Source organism: Papio anubis, chromosome 2, assembly GCF_008728515.1.
Source record: "Papio anubis isolate 15944 chromosome 2, Panubis1.0, whole genome shotgun sequence".
Classification (NCBI taxonomy): Eukaryota; Metazoa; Chordata; class Mammalia; order Primates; family Cercopithecidae; genus Papio; species Papio anubis.
Window position 1 is genome coordinate 61,722,843 of NC_044977.1, and position 15,186 is coordinate 61,738,028.

A 15,186-nucleotide genomic window follows, 5' to 3' on the forward strand; every position below is an offset into this window, starting at 1 on the left:
GCTTGGGGGAATAGAGTGGGCTCATTATTATAGGCTTACAGCAAAACATGACCCCATAGCAGAGTACACTATTGCCCCAAACAAAATTAGAGTTCTTGGCAGGGAAGGAAAGAGGAATTGCTGTTGAGTCAGTAGGAAATCGGTGTCTGCCAGAACTGTGCAATTTATCTTTCATTTAATGAACATTTTTTGAGCAGCTTTTAAATGCCAGAACCTGTTCTTGGGAGCAGAAATCCCCCATCCAGACTTTATACTTTTGAGTGGGGAGAAGTGAGACTGTTTTTAAAAGTAAGCCTCATAGTATTTTATTATTATATTATTATTATTTTGGAAACAGGGTCTCACTATCTTATCCAGGTCTCATAGTATTTTAAAAGTTGAGAAATGCTTAGATGAAGGCAAATGAAGCAGAGAAGAAGGGTAGAAAATGGTGGGAAGTCGGGGAAAAGGGTCACAATCTGACACTGGGTAGTGTAGGAAGGACTCCCCAAGGAAGGGGTATTTGACCCAAGATGTGGAAGTTACAAGGGGGAAAGTCATGCATCTATGCAGGAGGAGAGCATTCCAGCCAAAGGAAAAGGCAATTGCAAATGCCCTGAGGTGGCCATGGGTCCATGTGGTTGTGGAAGAAGAAGGTCAGTGTTGATGGAGGGGAGGGAAAGCCCACAGAGCAGTAGTGAAGTAACATCAGGGAAGGATACAGGGGGCCCACTGTGCACTATAAGGGCCACTGCAAGGGAGATGGGGAGCCAAGGAAGGGTACTGAGTGGGGAGTCACATAATCTGACTTGTGCTTTAACAGGATCGCTCAGACTTTGTTGAGAAAGCACTGTAAGAACTAAGGGTAGAAGCCGAGAAACCGGGATTGATGCTATTGCCATACTCCAGACAAGAGATAATCAACTGCTTAGACAAGAGTAGTAGCATTCTTTAACACATTAAAAAATATGTAGAGGCTGGGCGTGGTGGCTCATGCCTTAATCCCTTAATCCCAGCACTTTGGGAGGTGGAGGTGGGCAGATTACTTAAGCTTAGGAGTTCCAGATCAGCCTGGGCAACATGACAAAACCCCATCTCTACAAAAAATACAAAAATTAGCTGGCTGTGGTGGCTGGTGCCTACGGTCCCAGCTACTCTGGAGGCTGAGGCAGGAAGATCACTTGAGCCCAGGAGGTGGCAGGTGCAGTGAGCCAAGATTGCACTACTGCACTACAGCCTGGGACAGAGCAAGACCCTGTTGCGAGAAAAAAAAAAAAAATTATCTATCTATCTATCTCTCTATCTATATGGGGTGGGGGAGAGAGAGAGAGAAAATACAAAAAAAAACAGGGGGGTGGGGAGACAGAAATGTCTTCTCCCAGTATACATATCCGTTGCTGCTAATATTGCGTAGAAGCCAGAAATCGAAAGAACGATAGTCTCTTTCATTTATGTTTTCTCCCATCCTCTACCACCCTTAATTCTGCACTATTAAAGTTAATTCTTGAGCTGTAAGACAGTGATCTATGAACCTATATATTTCTTTTCCCTCTGGTTTGCAGAGTTCCTTATCCATTGATACTTCATGCAAGCAAGAGGAAATGTGAGGAACAACTCAGTATGATATCTTCTTTCAGGATAAAGTTACCAAATTAAACATAAATGGTAAATGATCATGTTTTCCTTTTGGTTTTAATAACCAGTGCTTAATCCAAGAAACCTGCTTGCTTAGATATTTTTGTTCAATGATCATCTGTTGTTATCCCTATTGAAAGGTGTAGCTATGGATGACTGGGTAGACTCTGGAGGGATAAAATGAAGGAGGGAGCAGATGGTGAATGTGAAGAGAGGGGAGAAAAGGAGGAGAATGGGGGAGTAAAAGATACGCAGATGTGAGCTCTGGTGATCTGCAGCAATGCACAAAAGACGAAAGAAAAACAGTGCTTCTCCAGCCACATCTGTGGACTCCACCAGGCTTACAGCTGTGCTTTCTTGTCCAGAGAATTCTTGATTGACCCAGGGTTCAGACAATTCTGATATCACCTCTGGGGAGAACGACTGGAAAGTCAGAGCTTACTTGTTTAGAAGCCAGATGCTTGCATAAAGAAAATTCTGCTGCAGGTAAGCACAGGTTATTGAAATTCTACAAACTATAATGAGACTGATAATGCTACAGCATCAAACACACACACATATTACTTAGTGCATGCTCCCTGCTTGCCCGCGCTCTCTTTCACGTGTGCACACACACGCACACCCATACACCGGCCATTCCCTCATCGTTCTGTTCTGGTACTGTGGCATATAATCATCCTTCAATTGACTGGAGTGATCACCTTAACTCTGTTAACTCACTATGTAGTATATGTAATTGTTATTAACCTAATCGTATATTGCAGACATTATTAACTGGAACAAATAGGAGACACTATTTGGTTTATTCTTATTTTGCAAACAGGTGAATTGAGGCCTGAGGCCATAAGTGATTTGACCAAGACCACAGACTGATTCGGAGACAGGAGGCAAAATGACACAGGAATGATTCACAAACCTCTGTCACAAGGGAGTTTTCCGCTTGTAACTTATCAGGGAGGCAAATTTTCTGAAATCATTTTTTCAAATCTCAGATCCATGACTTTTCTGTTGAGCAATGCTGCTGCTGCCTCTCAGCCTCCACCACCACCACCTCTACCGTGTGCAGCTGTTGTATCTCATTTAAGGATTTTTCAGTTTTCCTTCCTCGCCGAAAAAATGATATTGAAAGTACACTACGAAAACTTTTGTCCACCCTCCAAAACAAATACCTTGCCAGTCACAACTCCACCGTTATAACAGAATTATCTTCATTTTTTACATAGTCTTTATTTCTTTTTTGCCACAGTGACTTGTTTTTACATAGCTGAAGTCATAATGAGTAGGTTAGTTTATATTTCGACAGTTTTATTTACCAATTACAGGCGTTTTCCATTCTGTGCAATCATCATTTCAAGTATGTTTCTGATTAATACTTGTTAATTTTGTAATGTAATGTACATATATGGAAACTACTGAAGTTACTGAAGTTACATGTACATATATTGAAACTACTGAAGAAAATCAGCAATAATTTAACCACCCTCGGAAGAACTGATGGATTTCCCCAGCCTTCACATATATGCTTATTTTATATATGCTTCATATTTTAAGAATTGAAACTATTGCTGCATGAACAGGTTTCTATTTACTCCCTACCCTCTTCGTTTAAAAACAAGGTGGAGACTAAAGGCTCTCAGCCTCAGTTTCTCCATATGCAAAATAGTACGATTAAATAAGTCATGCTAAAGGCTGGAACAAGGTGAGGACTCTGCAGCGTGTACGCCGGGCACTCAGCCCTAGATGGCGGGGGACGGCGTTCTGTCCCTGGTGCGGAGCGCAGGCCTGTAATTGTCCCTTCCGCCTAGGGCATCACTCCCAGGCCTGGGTACGCGCCGCCGTCTGCTCCTCTGGGGCTGCCAGGGGGCGCTGTGGCCCCGGTGCGCGGCAGCGGCGAGACGCGGACCCTCCCCCGGAGTCTCCGGCACCGCCCTGTCCCAGCCTCCTTTGCGGGTAAACAGACATGGCCGGCGAAGGAGATCAGCAGGACGCTGCGCACAACATGGGCAATCACCTGCCGCTCTTGCCTGGTAACCGCCCGGAGTAGTTCCCTGTAGTCGGGAGTGCGGCGAGGCCCGGAGCCGCTAACGGTGCAGCTGGGCCTGGGAGGCGGGTGTGGGGGTGCCGAGACGGGCCAGCCAACCCAGCAGGGCCGCACCAGGAGGCTGCTTCACGTCGGCCCTTGGCCAGCGATGGAGTCGCGGCACCTTCTTCGCTGCTCTGCTGCCCCGAGCCGTGAGCCAGGGTGTCGGGGGACGTTTGCTCTTAAGAACAGGAAACTCATCCTCTCCATCCTCCCTGTGTCCTGAGTGTAGCTCCTAGGAAATGCTCTGGAACTAGAGGGCCGGGTCAGATTCACAGCTGTTGGTTTTGCTGGTTTCCTTCCTTTTAATAAGAGTGACAGCTAACATGTACTAAGCACTAACCGTGTTACGAGCCTTGCACTTAACGCTTTGCCTGCATTTCGCCTTTTAATCCTTTCCACATCACTTTTCAGTTTCCGATTTGATCAGCGAGTATTGGATTGCAGATTAGTTCAGTGACTTGCGCAAGGTCACACAGCAGAGTTAGGATTCCATCCCGGGTGTGTCTGTCATTATCTCTCTAAATCCCTTCTCTATTTTGTTTTTCTTACTGTTGGTCTGTTTTTCTCAGGCATGTACGATTATGCTTTATCAGAGATACTTAGTTTTTCTTTTTCCTGTATGTTGTGTGAAATGTTTAGACTTTGGCCTTGTGTTGAAATACTGAACAGAAAAAAAAAAAAGGCATGGAATATTGTATAAACTTCTCATGCAATGCCTTTCAAGAGATGCTTTCCAAAAGGCGTATCATCCAAACTTGAGACTATTAACTGAGTCCCTTCGTTAATCAAGTATGTTAGGTGTTGTGGAGATGAAACGAGAGATAATACACAATCTGATACTTGAGGTTTACTGTCTAGGCCGGGCTGCTGAGAATATAACTAAACATAAATCAACTGCAGAGGCAGTTGATTTAGGGCCAGATAAATGAATGCTATTGTGGTTCTTCAGAGGCAGAAGTTGTTCAAGGGTCAGAGGAGCTGGGAAAAAGCCTTTCAAGGTAGATCAGGAGACATCCAAAAGCACATATTTAGGATATGGTTGTGGAACATAAGGCCTAGGAGGTAGATTGGGTTTAAGTTGCTGGGAAACTGGCATCTCTTGCCAGTGTGTTTGGGGTTTTTCCCGTGGATTGCCAAGAAACAGTTTTCGGTTTCAGGTAATTGCCTAAGGAAATCTATGCTTGGAAGATTAATTTGTCAACTAGTAGCAGCATGGAAGAGACTGAGTGCACGCCCATCATATAGGAGAGAACTTTTCTATAAAAATAAACCATAGTCAGTGGTTGTTCTTGAAGCCATCCTAGCTGAATTGACACAAGGGTAAGTGTGCCAGCCTTTGATGGAAAGCTGAGCTGTTTTTTCAGAGACATTAGCCCTACTCTCTGTGCCAAATCCGGTGTTTCAGGGAGAATGGTAAATAGAAGAGGAAGGATACTGATGTTCTGTCGGCATTCACATGGTGCTTCTGCATGAGATGAGTCATCAGACTTCACTGTGATAGCTCTGAACAGTCAGCGTGTTTTGTGTGTGTGTGTGTGTGTGTTTCAGAAAAACATCGGGAGAGGGCCCAGAGATGATGTAGATATAGCAATAATGCCTTTCCAAATTACGTAAATTTTATTTGTAGGAAAACATTGGACTTTCCATAATTCCATGTAGTACGAGTTGTTCTGAAGAGTAAGTCCTCTAAGTTGCAACATAAAGCTTTATAGTTGAGATGTGAAGAATTTATCCTAGGCAAATGAAACAATAAACATAACTGAGTATGGGAAAGTGGGTTTTAGCCATATTTATGAAAAAAAAGTTACTAAAGAAATTATTCAGAGACTAGGAGTCAGAAGAGTTAAAATGTAAATTTTTAACAATATTAATTCCAGCCTTTGAGCTAATAGTTTATCTTTTAAACTTTCTGTAGTAGAGCAATAAAGTGGATCGTGCTGCATGCCAAGTGATAGCCATGCTGTCAGCGTTGGAAATACAAAGAATTTGATACAGAATATTTTTCTCATCCATTTAGATTGCCCTTTTTTATCTTTTGGTGAAACTTACATGTTCCCAGGAAAATTTGTATGAAGTGTTAGACCATTGACTATTTACATATAAGTTGAAGTAATTCTGTTTTTGACAAAGTTTTGTATCTGGGAAATTGTAACAATGAATAGAAAGTCCAAGGCAGTTACCATATTGAAAAACATTTTTATTTTCTGTCAGGGACCTGGCTACAGGTGGTTTGACTTAAATAATGATATGTAAAGGAAAAAAATGATTATTTTGTATTGACATTTTATTGATTTAGAAGTTTATTTGGGGCGTTTAAAAATACAGGATCTGGGACGTGAGAAATGAGATTCAGTAATTCTTTATTGTTAGTCTAGGCCAGGGTTTCCCAACCTCAGCACTTGACTTTTGGGCTGGAGAATTCTTTGGGTGGGATTGTCTTTTGCATTGTAGGCTATTTAGCTGCATCCTTGGCCTCTACCCACTAGATGCCAGTCAGACTCCCTTAGTTATTACAACCAGTATCCCCTGAGGGGCAAAATCACCTGTGGTTGAGAATCACTGGTCTAGGATAGGAAATTTACTCATAGTTTGTATGAAACGGACAGACTCACAGTTAGTATAATAGCATTTGTATTGTGTAGCATTTTCTAATTTTCTTTGCTGTCATTGGTAACATCTAGTTTTCTAAGACGTTCTTCTAAAATGTTTTATGCTTCATGCAACTTTATTTTTAAATTTAAAATTACTAAGCAAAATAGTATGAAAATGATTGCAAAACTTTCTTTTTTTCTTTTGAGATGGAATCTTGCTCTGTCACCCAGGCTGGAGTGTAGTAGCACAATCTCAGCTCACTGCAACCTCCGCCTCCTGGGTTCCAGCAATTCTCCTGCCTCAGCCTCCCCAGTAGCTGGGATTACAGGCACCTGCGACCACACCCGGCTAATTTTTGTGTTTTTAGTAGAGATGGGGTTTCAACATGTTGGCCAGGCTGATCTTGAACTCCTGACCTCAAGTGATCTGCCTGCCTCGTCCTCCCAAAGTGCTGGGATTACAGGTGTGAGCCACCACACCTGGCCTTCACTTTAAAATAATGTAGTGACAGCCACGGAAATGTTATCATTATAAAAATGCTGTGAAATTCTTCCTGCCAGATTATCTTTCTCTGTTTTAATTAACAGATCTTGCCTGCTTTGGTTTCTTTTCTTACTTAGGTAGGAACTCTTTGAAGTTGAGAGTTTGAGAGAACGTTAGAGGTTGACGTGTTTAAGCCTATCATTTTGCAGATGAGGAAACTAAAATTTAATTGGGCAGAATGAGTTGTCTAAGGTGTTAAAATTAGTTTCTGGTGAGGGAGAAGAGAAAAATCTCCCATATAGAAGAATTTTAAATAACGTATATAGGTATTTCCCTTTCAAGGGAGTGGAGCATAACTTATCACCGCTTAAGTGGAGGCTACACCTAGTGATTTGCTTCCAAAGAGTATAATGTGAAAAGGAGGGGGAAAGGAACTTTATAGTGGGAAAACCTGACACATACTGCTTTAGCCAGGTGATCAAGGTTAATAGCAGGACTAGTTCATAATATGTAGGCTTGATATGTAATAAAAACAGCACATTGGCGACAGACCCCATTTCTAAAAAACAAAAGAATAACAACACTTCACTTTTTCCTCCTTGAAACACGTATCCTCAGTCTAATCATGGGAATTACATCAACAAAACCCAGTTGTGGGATACTTTTCAAAATACCTGACCAGTACTCCTCAAAACTCAGAAACAAGCAAAGTCTGAAAACCACACTAGCCCAGAGGAGGGTAGGGAAACATGATAACTAAATGTAATGTGGGATCCTGGAACACAAAAAGATTAGATAAAAACTAAGGGGATCCAAATAAAATGTGAAGTTTAGTTATAGTAATGTACCAAGACTGATTCCTTCGTTGTGGCAAATGTACCATACTGATATAAATTAACTATAGGGGAAAAGGGTGTGTGACATACAGGAGCACTCTGTATTATCTTTGCAACTTCTCTATCAATGTTAAACTATTCTAAAATTCACAGTTGACTTAAAAAAAAAAAAATAGCTACTGACAGAGCCCAGCATAGACCCCAGCCCTCTGACTGCCTCTTCACAGTACTGTAGAGTTTACCAAATGCATGTGGTTTTAGAAGTACCCCTTTTTTGAAGAAGGAATTATGTGTTTGAAAGGTTTTCATTCATTTTTTTTTTCTTACAATATTCTACTCTTACAGCGGAGAGTGAGGAAGAAGATGAAATGGAAGTTGAAGACCAGGATAGTAAAGAAGCCAAAAAACCAAACATCATAAATTTTGACACCAGTCTGCCAACATCACATACAGTATGTAATTTAGTGATAGATCTAATATAATAGATACACATTTAAATGTAGATAAAAGTTCATAAAAACAAGTGACTGATATTTGTATTACTAGATATCAGAAATTGTGGATGAGGACATGGGCTATTTGCCAGTAGATAAACATTTAACTATAATTTTGAAGAAGCTTAATACTATGTTGTGGTGGAATTGTTTGAAGAATTGTTGCTCTTTATAGTCTTTCTAGTAATTGAGCTATTAAATACTTCTCTGTACTTCTAGGTACTAGAGTGTTACTGAACATACATTTTTTACTTGCTGTTTGTGATATTTGGACATAGAGATATTTCTTGGTAAAAATAAAATACTTTGTATTAAAAAAATTCTTGAATTTCTGTGTTTGTGAGATATTCTTCATAAAAGATTAGAAATTCTAAGAGTTAAAGTTAGATTAAAAATTATATTTTCACATGGGATGCTTATATACCACATTTATTAAGTGTTTGTAACCCCATTTGTATTTTTTTTTTTTTTTTTTTTTTTTTGAGACAGAGCATTGCTCTGTCACCCAAGCTCGAGTGACTGCAGTGGCACAATCTCGGCTCACTGCAGCCTCCACCTCCTGGGTTCAAGTGATTCCCCTGCCTCAGCCTCCTGAGTAGCTAGGATTACAGGCGTCCACCACCACACTCAACTAATTTTTGTAGTTTTAGTAGCGACAGGGTTTCACCATGTTGGCCAGGTTGGTCTTGAACTCCTGACCTCAGGTGATCCGCCCGTCTCGGCCTCCCAAAGTCCTGGGATTGCAGGTGTGAGCCACTGTGCCTGGCCTGTATTTCTTTTAATGTGATTTGCTCTTTAGTCTGTTGAGCTTATATTTTTATTACATATCGATCATGACGCTGTACCTATATATGTTCTTAAATAGTACCTAGGCGCTGATATGGAAGAATTTCATGGCAGGACTTTGCACGATGACGACAGCTGTCAGGTGATTCCAGTTCTGCCACAGGTGATGATGATCCTGATTCCCGGACAGACATTGCCTCTTCAGCTTTTTCACCCTCAAGAAGTCAGTATGGTGCGGAATTTAATTCAGAAAGATAGAACCTTTGCTGTTCTTGCATACAGGTAAAATATTAGAGTCCATTTGCTTAATACATTTCCTCTCATGGGTAATTGCGGTGGTCGTTATTGAAGCCAAAGCAGGCTGTTATTATGCATGTACAGGAGAGGTTGGGTAAGAATGTGAGGTTAGGAGTTTGGTTAAGTAGAAGTTTCATAGTGCAAGTTGGAGTATTTTTGTTCATTTAATTACCATCTAACTCAGCTCTACACCTTCATACACAATTTAACTTTCTGGTATTTGAAAAATTTTTAATCATTTATATTTGATGAAAAACATTTCTGGAATCTTGGTTTCAATAACTCTTTATTAAAGAGAAATAGTGCTTTTTTATTTTAACCTAAAGGATTACTTTTCCAAAAGAGTGGTCTTGTCTTTCCTTGTCTCTCAAAATTCATAGGTTGTACCCTTTAAATTGAAGCTGAATGTTAAGTATCCCGTGGCAAATAAAGGAAATCTGCAGTAGAGGCAGGAAATACATACAGGAAGCTCCCACCCCAGTACAGTGCTGCCAGTAAGCAGCAGAAATGATAAGTCATTTGACAGAGTGAAAGAATGTTTGGTTTGGGAAATGAGTTTAAACCCCTGTAAGTTCTAAATTATTTTCAGTGACTAGAAATCTATTCTTTTCCTAAAGTTCTCTAATCGTACTTCCTGAATCCTCCTTCTATATCCCCCATGTGATTTAAAAATAAATAAAATTGGCCAGGCACGGTAGCTCACGCCTGTACTCCGAGCACTTTGGGAGGCCGCGGCGGCTGGATCACCTGACGTTGGGAGTTTGAGACCAGCCTGACAAACATGGTGAAACCCCGTCTCTACTAAAAATACAAAAATTAGCCAGGCGTGGTGGTGTGTGCCTGTAATCCCAGCTACTCAGGCGGCTGGGGCAGGAGAATCACTTGAACCTGGGAGGCAGAGGTTGCAGCAAGCTGAGATCATGCCACTGCACTCTAGTCTGGGTAACGCAGCCACACTGTGTCTCAAACAAATAAATAAATAAAATTATACTAGCTTTGTAGTAAGGGTTGAGTCTATAAATTGTTTACCCATATGTATTGCTTTTGCATACTTTGCATATATTTAAAACTCAAATGTTCAAAATTCTTTCCTTTTAAAATTGTCTTGGAAGCAATATACAGGAAAGGGAAGCACAGTTTGGAACAACAGCAGAGATATATGCCTATCGAGAAGAACAGGATTTTGGAATTGAGATAGTGAAAGTGAAAGCAATTGGAAGACAAAGGTTCAAAGTCCTTGAGCTAAGAACACAGTCAGATGGGTAAGAAATAACATATACCTTAATGCTCTGTGAATGTTTTATAATGAAATAGTTTTCTTGTACTTTTTTATTCTACTGACCTTTCAGATTTTGTAACTTTTAACTAGTTGTTCTCTTTCCCTTCTAAGGTATAGCCCAGTGGTTTCCAACCTTGCTATGCATCAGAATCACCTGGGAAGCTTTTAAAACTATAGAAGCTTGAGTTTCAACCTCATCTCCCATCTCCAGAGAGTGATGAGGCTGCAGCATCTTTTAAAAATGATTTTCAGGTGATTCTAATGTCTCTCCAGGTTTGAGAATAGTAATGTAAATCCAAAGGGAGGTGCTGTTTGGGACTTGGCTTCTTTAGGATTGAAGGCCTCTCAGAGCATAAGAGGATAGGGAGACCACAGGCTTGTGAGCTGTTTGTGTGCTCACCAGGACAGCTGTGGTTTTTGTAGCATTGCTATGATGTTTGAAAGCCACACGGGTTACATCTGCCAACTGCTCCATCTGAGCTATAAAAGCCATTTATATTTAGTGTCCTTCTCCAGTGTGAATTTTATATCACCCAGAAATGCTATTTACATAATAAGTGATCAATAAATACTTGTAGTCTATGTGCCTTGTGACATTTAGAAATTCCCTGAGTGTACTGTTTCAGCAGTTACTCATTTTGACATAGCTCGAATGGCTGGGTTTTGCACAAATCCAAGGGATGCACATTAAAGCAGACACAGAAAAGTCCAGTTTATCTTATTTTATCCTCTTTTAAAAAGGAAACAAAGTAAAGCATTTGCCTTGATCATTGGATATTATCTCTTAAGGGAGTGCTTCTTAACTGTGGCACATCACCTCTGAGGTCTTACAGATACACAGTCCTGGTACACAATACAAGTACTAGTGAATTGGTTTCCAATTTATACCCAGAGTTGAAAATCTCATCAGACCTCTGTGTTGCCCAGGTAGTATCTTCTGAACACATGGAAGTTCTGAGTATTTTGGGGTTTTTATATGGTGGGGTGAGGGATTAAGACTGAAAAAAGAATGTGAACAGCATGAGGGCAGGAACGTTTTGTCTGCTTTGTTCACATGGTGGGCATTCCTATATATTTTTGAATTATGGAAATGTTGACATGTCAGACAGCTCCTTGGAGCTAAAGAGAGCATAGAGGAATGTGAGATGGGATTGCCAGAGCTCTTAGGGTGTTTAGTTCTCTCCAGGTACTTCCTCAGAACATTCATTGTGCACACTTTGATAGCCTTACCACATTGCACTGTCCTGATGGGATTATATGTCTGTCTCCCTCGATAGATAACCTGCTTAAGAACAATGACCAAGACTTATTTATGTTTTACATTTAGGACCATAAATGTTATATAAATGAATGAAAGAATGATTTCCTGGGGGTGGTCTGCATTACGATAATTAGAAAACTGTTTTGTTACTGTGGATTTTGCTAACAGTTCCATTTTTAAAGTACTTCTTACTTCATACAATTTCAATTGTGAATACTATTCTAGAAACCATAAAGGAAAATTGACTGGGGAAATGTATATTTCTCAGACTGTCTTGACATTAGTGAGTTTTGATTGTGGAAAAACTATTGAACACAAGATGGCAGTATATCGTTAACTCTGAAAACAAGACAAGGAATGAATGCTTGACTCTAGTAAAGATTAACATCAGGCCACATGCAGTGGCTCATGCCTGTAATCCCAGCATTTTGGGAAGCCAAGGCAGGACGATCACCTGAGCTCAGGAGTTCGAGATCAGCCTGACCAACATGGAGGAACCCCATCTCTACTAAAAATACAAAGTTAGCCGGGCATGGTGGCACATGCCTATAATCCCAGCTACTTGGGAGGCTGAGGCAGGAGAATCGCTTGAACCCGGGAGGCAGAGGTTGCGGTGAGCCAAGATCGTGCCACTGCACTCCAGCCTGGGCAACAAGAGGGAAACTCCATCTCAAAGGAGAAAAAAAGATTACTATCAAACTGATACAGGCGGATAAGACTTGGAAAGGACACATTCTCTCTAGTATTCTGTAGACCCATTATTAAGGTCTCTCATAAGGGTATGTCTGTCTTCATTTAAAAGGCCTCTGTGGAATGAGATTTCTCTTGGCTCCACTACTTCTCTGGCCCTGTAACCACCTTCACTGGAAGTGGTGAAATGAAAGAAATTCTGGAGATGATTTAGTGCAGTCTCCTCTTTTTCTATATCAGAATGCCAAGTACTAGAGAGGTTAAGTAATTTGCCTAAACAGCAAATAAGCGACAGACCTGATTGGTTCTAGGTCCCCTGACTTCCAAACTGGTACTCCTTCCCTTATACCAGGATTTCTTCATAGCACATTTGAAACTCAAGCCACCTTCCCTTTCTCCAGTAAAATATTTAATATTCATTTGTTTTAGAGAAATAAGCATATAGAAAACTAAAAAAAATTAAAAAATAAAAATATCCATTTGTCTTTTACCTAAATGACCCTTCATTTATTGAAAGTACACTACAGAGGCCAGGTGTGGTGACTCATACCTGTAATCTCAGCACTCTGGAAGGCCAAGGTATGTGAATCACTTAAGGCCAGGAGTTCAAGACTAGCCTGACCAACATGGTGAAGCCCCATCACTACTAAAAATAAAAGAAATTAGCTGGGCATGGTGCCTGTAATTCCAGCTACTCGGGAGGCTGAGTCATGAGAATCACTTGAACCTGGGAGGCAGAAGTTAGAGTGAGCAGAGATGTACCACTGCACTCCAGCCTGGCCAACAGAGTGAGACTCCATCTCAAAAAAAAAGTATGCAACAACCAGAGTCGTGGGGGGCGGGGCGGCAGGAGGGGCATCTTCTGAACACAAAGAAATTTCTTTTTGGTAAAAACACAGGTCTCATTGACATAGGACTCTTCAGAAGTTCCTACTTCTTAGCATGTAGAGAGGAGGAGGGGATTGATATCCTGTTGGCATCACAAGAGAAGATCTCTTACCTGTCATGACTGAGACCAGTAATTGTTAGTCAGAAAGTTAGTTGAAGCTGGAAATCACAAAATGTTATACATATATAGCTTAAACATTTTATTTTAACTTAAAATGTATAAATTCATTCATTTTTCATTTGGAGAGACCAACGTCTTTTAATTGAAGCAGGTCTGCACATTGGAGATGACTGCAGACTTTCTAGCACTTTCATTGTATATTATCCGCAGTTTATACTGCTAGTTTTTCTTTAAAGAGGGATTCTAAAGATAGTCACAAGGCAATTTGAGTGCAGAAATTTTCCAGATTTGTGAGGTTTTTTTCCTATTAAAGTTGCATATACCTAAGTTGAAAGCAGTTTTTTTATGTCTCAACTTAATGTTCCTTGAAGCAATTTTATTGTTGTACTCATATTTCACTGGTTTTTATAACATTTATATAAATTATGTTGCTGTAATCACAAAACAACTCTGATAAACAGGTTGGAAAGAAAAAAAACTAGCTTATGTTAAAAACAAAACTCAGCTGCTGGGAGAACCAGCCACTGCATATGCAGTGGATCCTGGCCGTGTTTAACCAGGTAAAGGAGAGCATTCTTTCATCCTTCAAGGCAATTCAAACATCTTGTACTGCAGACTGTTAACATGATCTGTAAGTCACGGGATCAATAATGTTACTGTTTTTATCATAATCAAATCTTATGCAATAGTTTGGTAAAGCAAAATTCTTAATTCAGTTTCCTATAACCTTAAAGAAGAATCAGATTTCTAAAAATTTCCATAGGATGGTATATACTTTTGTCTTCATAATATAAATAACAAGTTATTTGTGTTCATGAATCAGGTGAAGGAAATTGAGATTTTGTTTCTAATGAGCTCTAGTAACATAAGAACACTTGACTATAGTTTGACTATAGTAAAATGTTTTAACATTTTCCCAAATCATGTAGACAAATTTTTTGAGTATTTCTAATGAGTTTGCAGGAAGGAAATAAAGTTGGTAGAGTGAGTCTACTATTATCATTAAATTAAACCTAGATACTTTCTAACACACCCAGCTATTTTTCCTTTTAATAAATAAGTAAAATGTCAGAATGTTCATCCATAATATTTTGTGGTCAAACAGGGGTTATTATGAAAGACTACTTTAGAAGTCTTAAGTATAACTAATAAAGCAGAGACTTTTAATATATTTGACTTTGTCAGTCTGACAGTGTTTTATACTAGCATTTGAATATAGTTACATATTCTACATTTCAAAAGCTACACTCTGAGAGATAGAGCGCCTCACAGGAAGACAGCTCATGCATACAACCTTCCTGTTTGCACTAGTTCATCAGATATTTGCAATTATGATATTCTCAAGTAGCATTTTGGAAAAGACTTTATTATGACATTTTAAATAACTTTTAAGAATCTAATGTATAGTTTGATCCTCTGTACAGATAAACTTTTAAGAATGTGAAAAGGAATGCATACAGAAAGATTGCATGTAATTCCCTAGTGTTATTTTAATTCATCCATGTAAATGCATTCTTGATTTTTCTCTTCCTTTCTCTACTCAGATGACTTATGGGAAAGGATAGATGTAAGAGTTAAGCAGCATAAGAAGTGGGGGGATAGAAGAGTTTGGGTGTCTAAAGAATGTTTAAGAAATTAGAAGTATCAAGCAGTAGTTTCATTTATAGACTCTGTATTTATCTGAAATGTGTAGATCTCCCTTTCCATTCCACAGTGACATTGAAAATCCATACCTTAGGCTATCTTTGGTTTTAACTTTGGT

General features: G+C 39.8%; 1 protein-coding gene across 3 annotated transcripts in view; it reads left to right on the forward strand.

The window, feature by feature from the left end:
* Positions 1-3,525: 3,525 nt before the first annotated feature.
* Positions 3,526-15,186, forward strand: part of CRBN (cereblon) — a 29,764-nt gene continuing 18,103 nt past the window's right edge. For 2 of the 3 annotated variants that reach the window (XM_003894167.3, XM_021934225.1), the window contains exons 1-4: positions 3,526-3,641; positions 7,954-8,060; positions 8,968-9,170; positions 10,298-10,447. In XM_003894167.3, the coding sequence (XP_003894216.1) occupies positions 3,575-3,641; positions 7,954-8,060; positions 8,968-9,170; positions 10,298-10,447 (527 nt within the window). In that variant the 5' untranslated portion in view covers positions 3,526-3,574. Of the gene's footprint in view, positions 3,642-3,698; positions 5,018-7,953; positions 8,061-8,967; positions 9,171-10,297; positions 10,448-15,186 lie in introns of those variants that run through there. The other variant, XM_009200320.4, reaches the window with a different exon arrangement.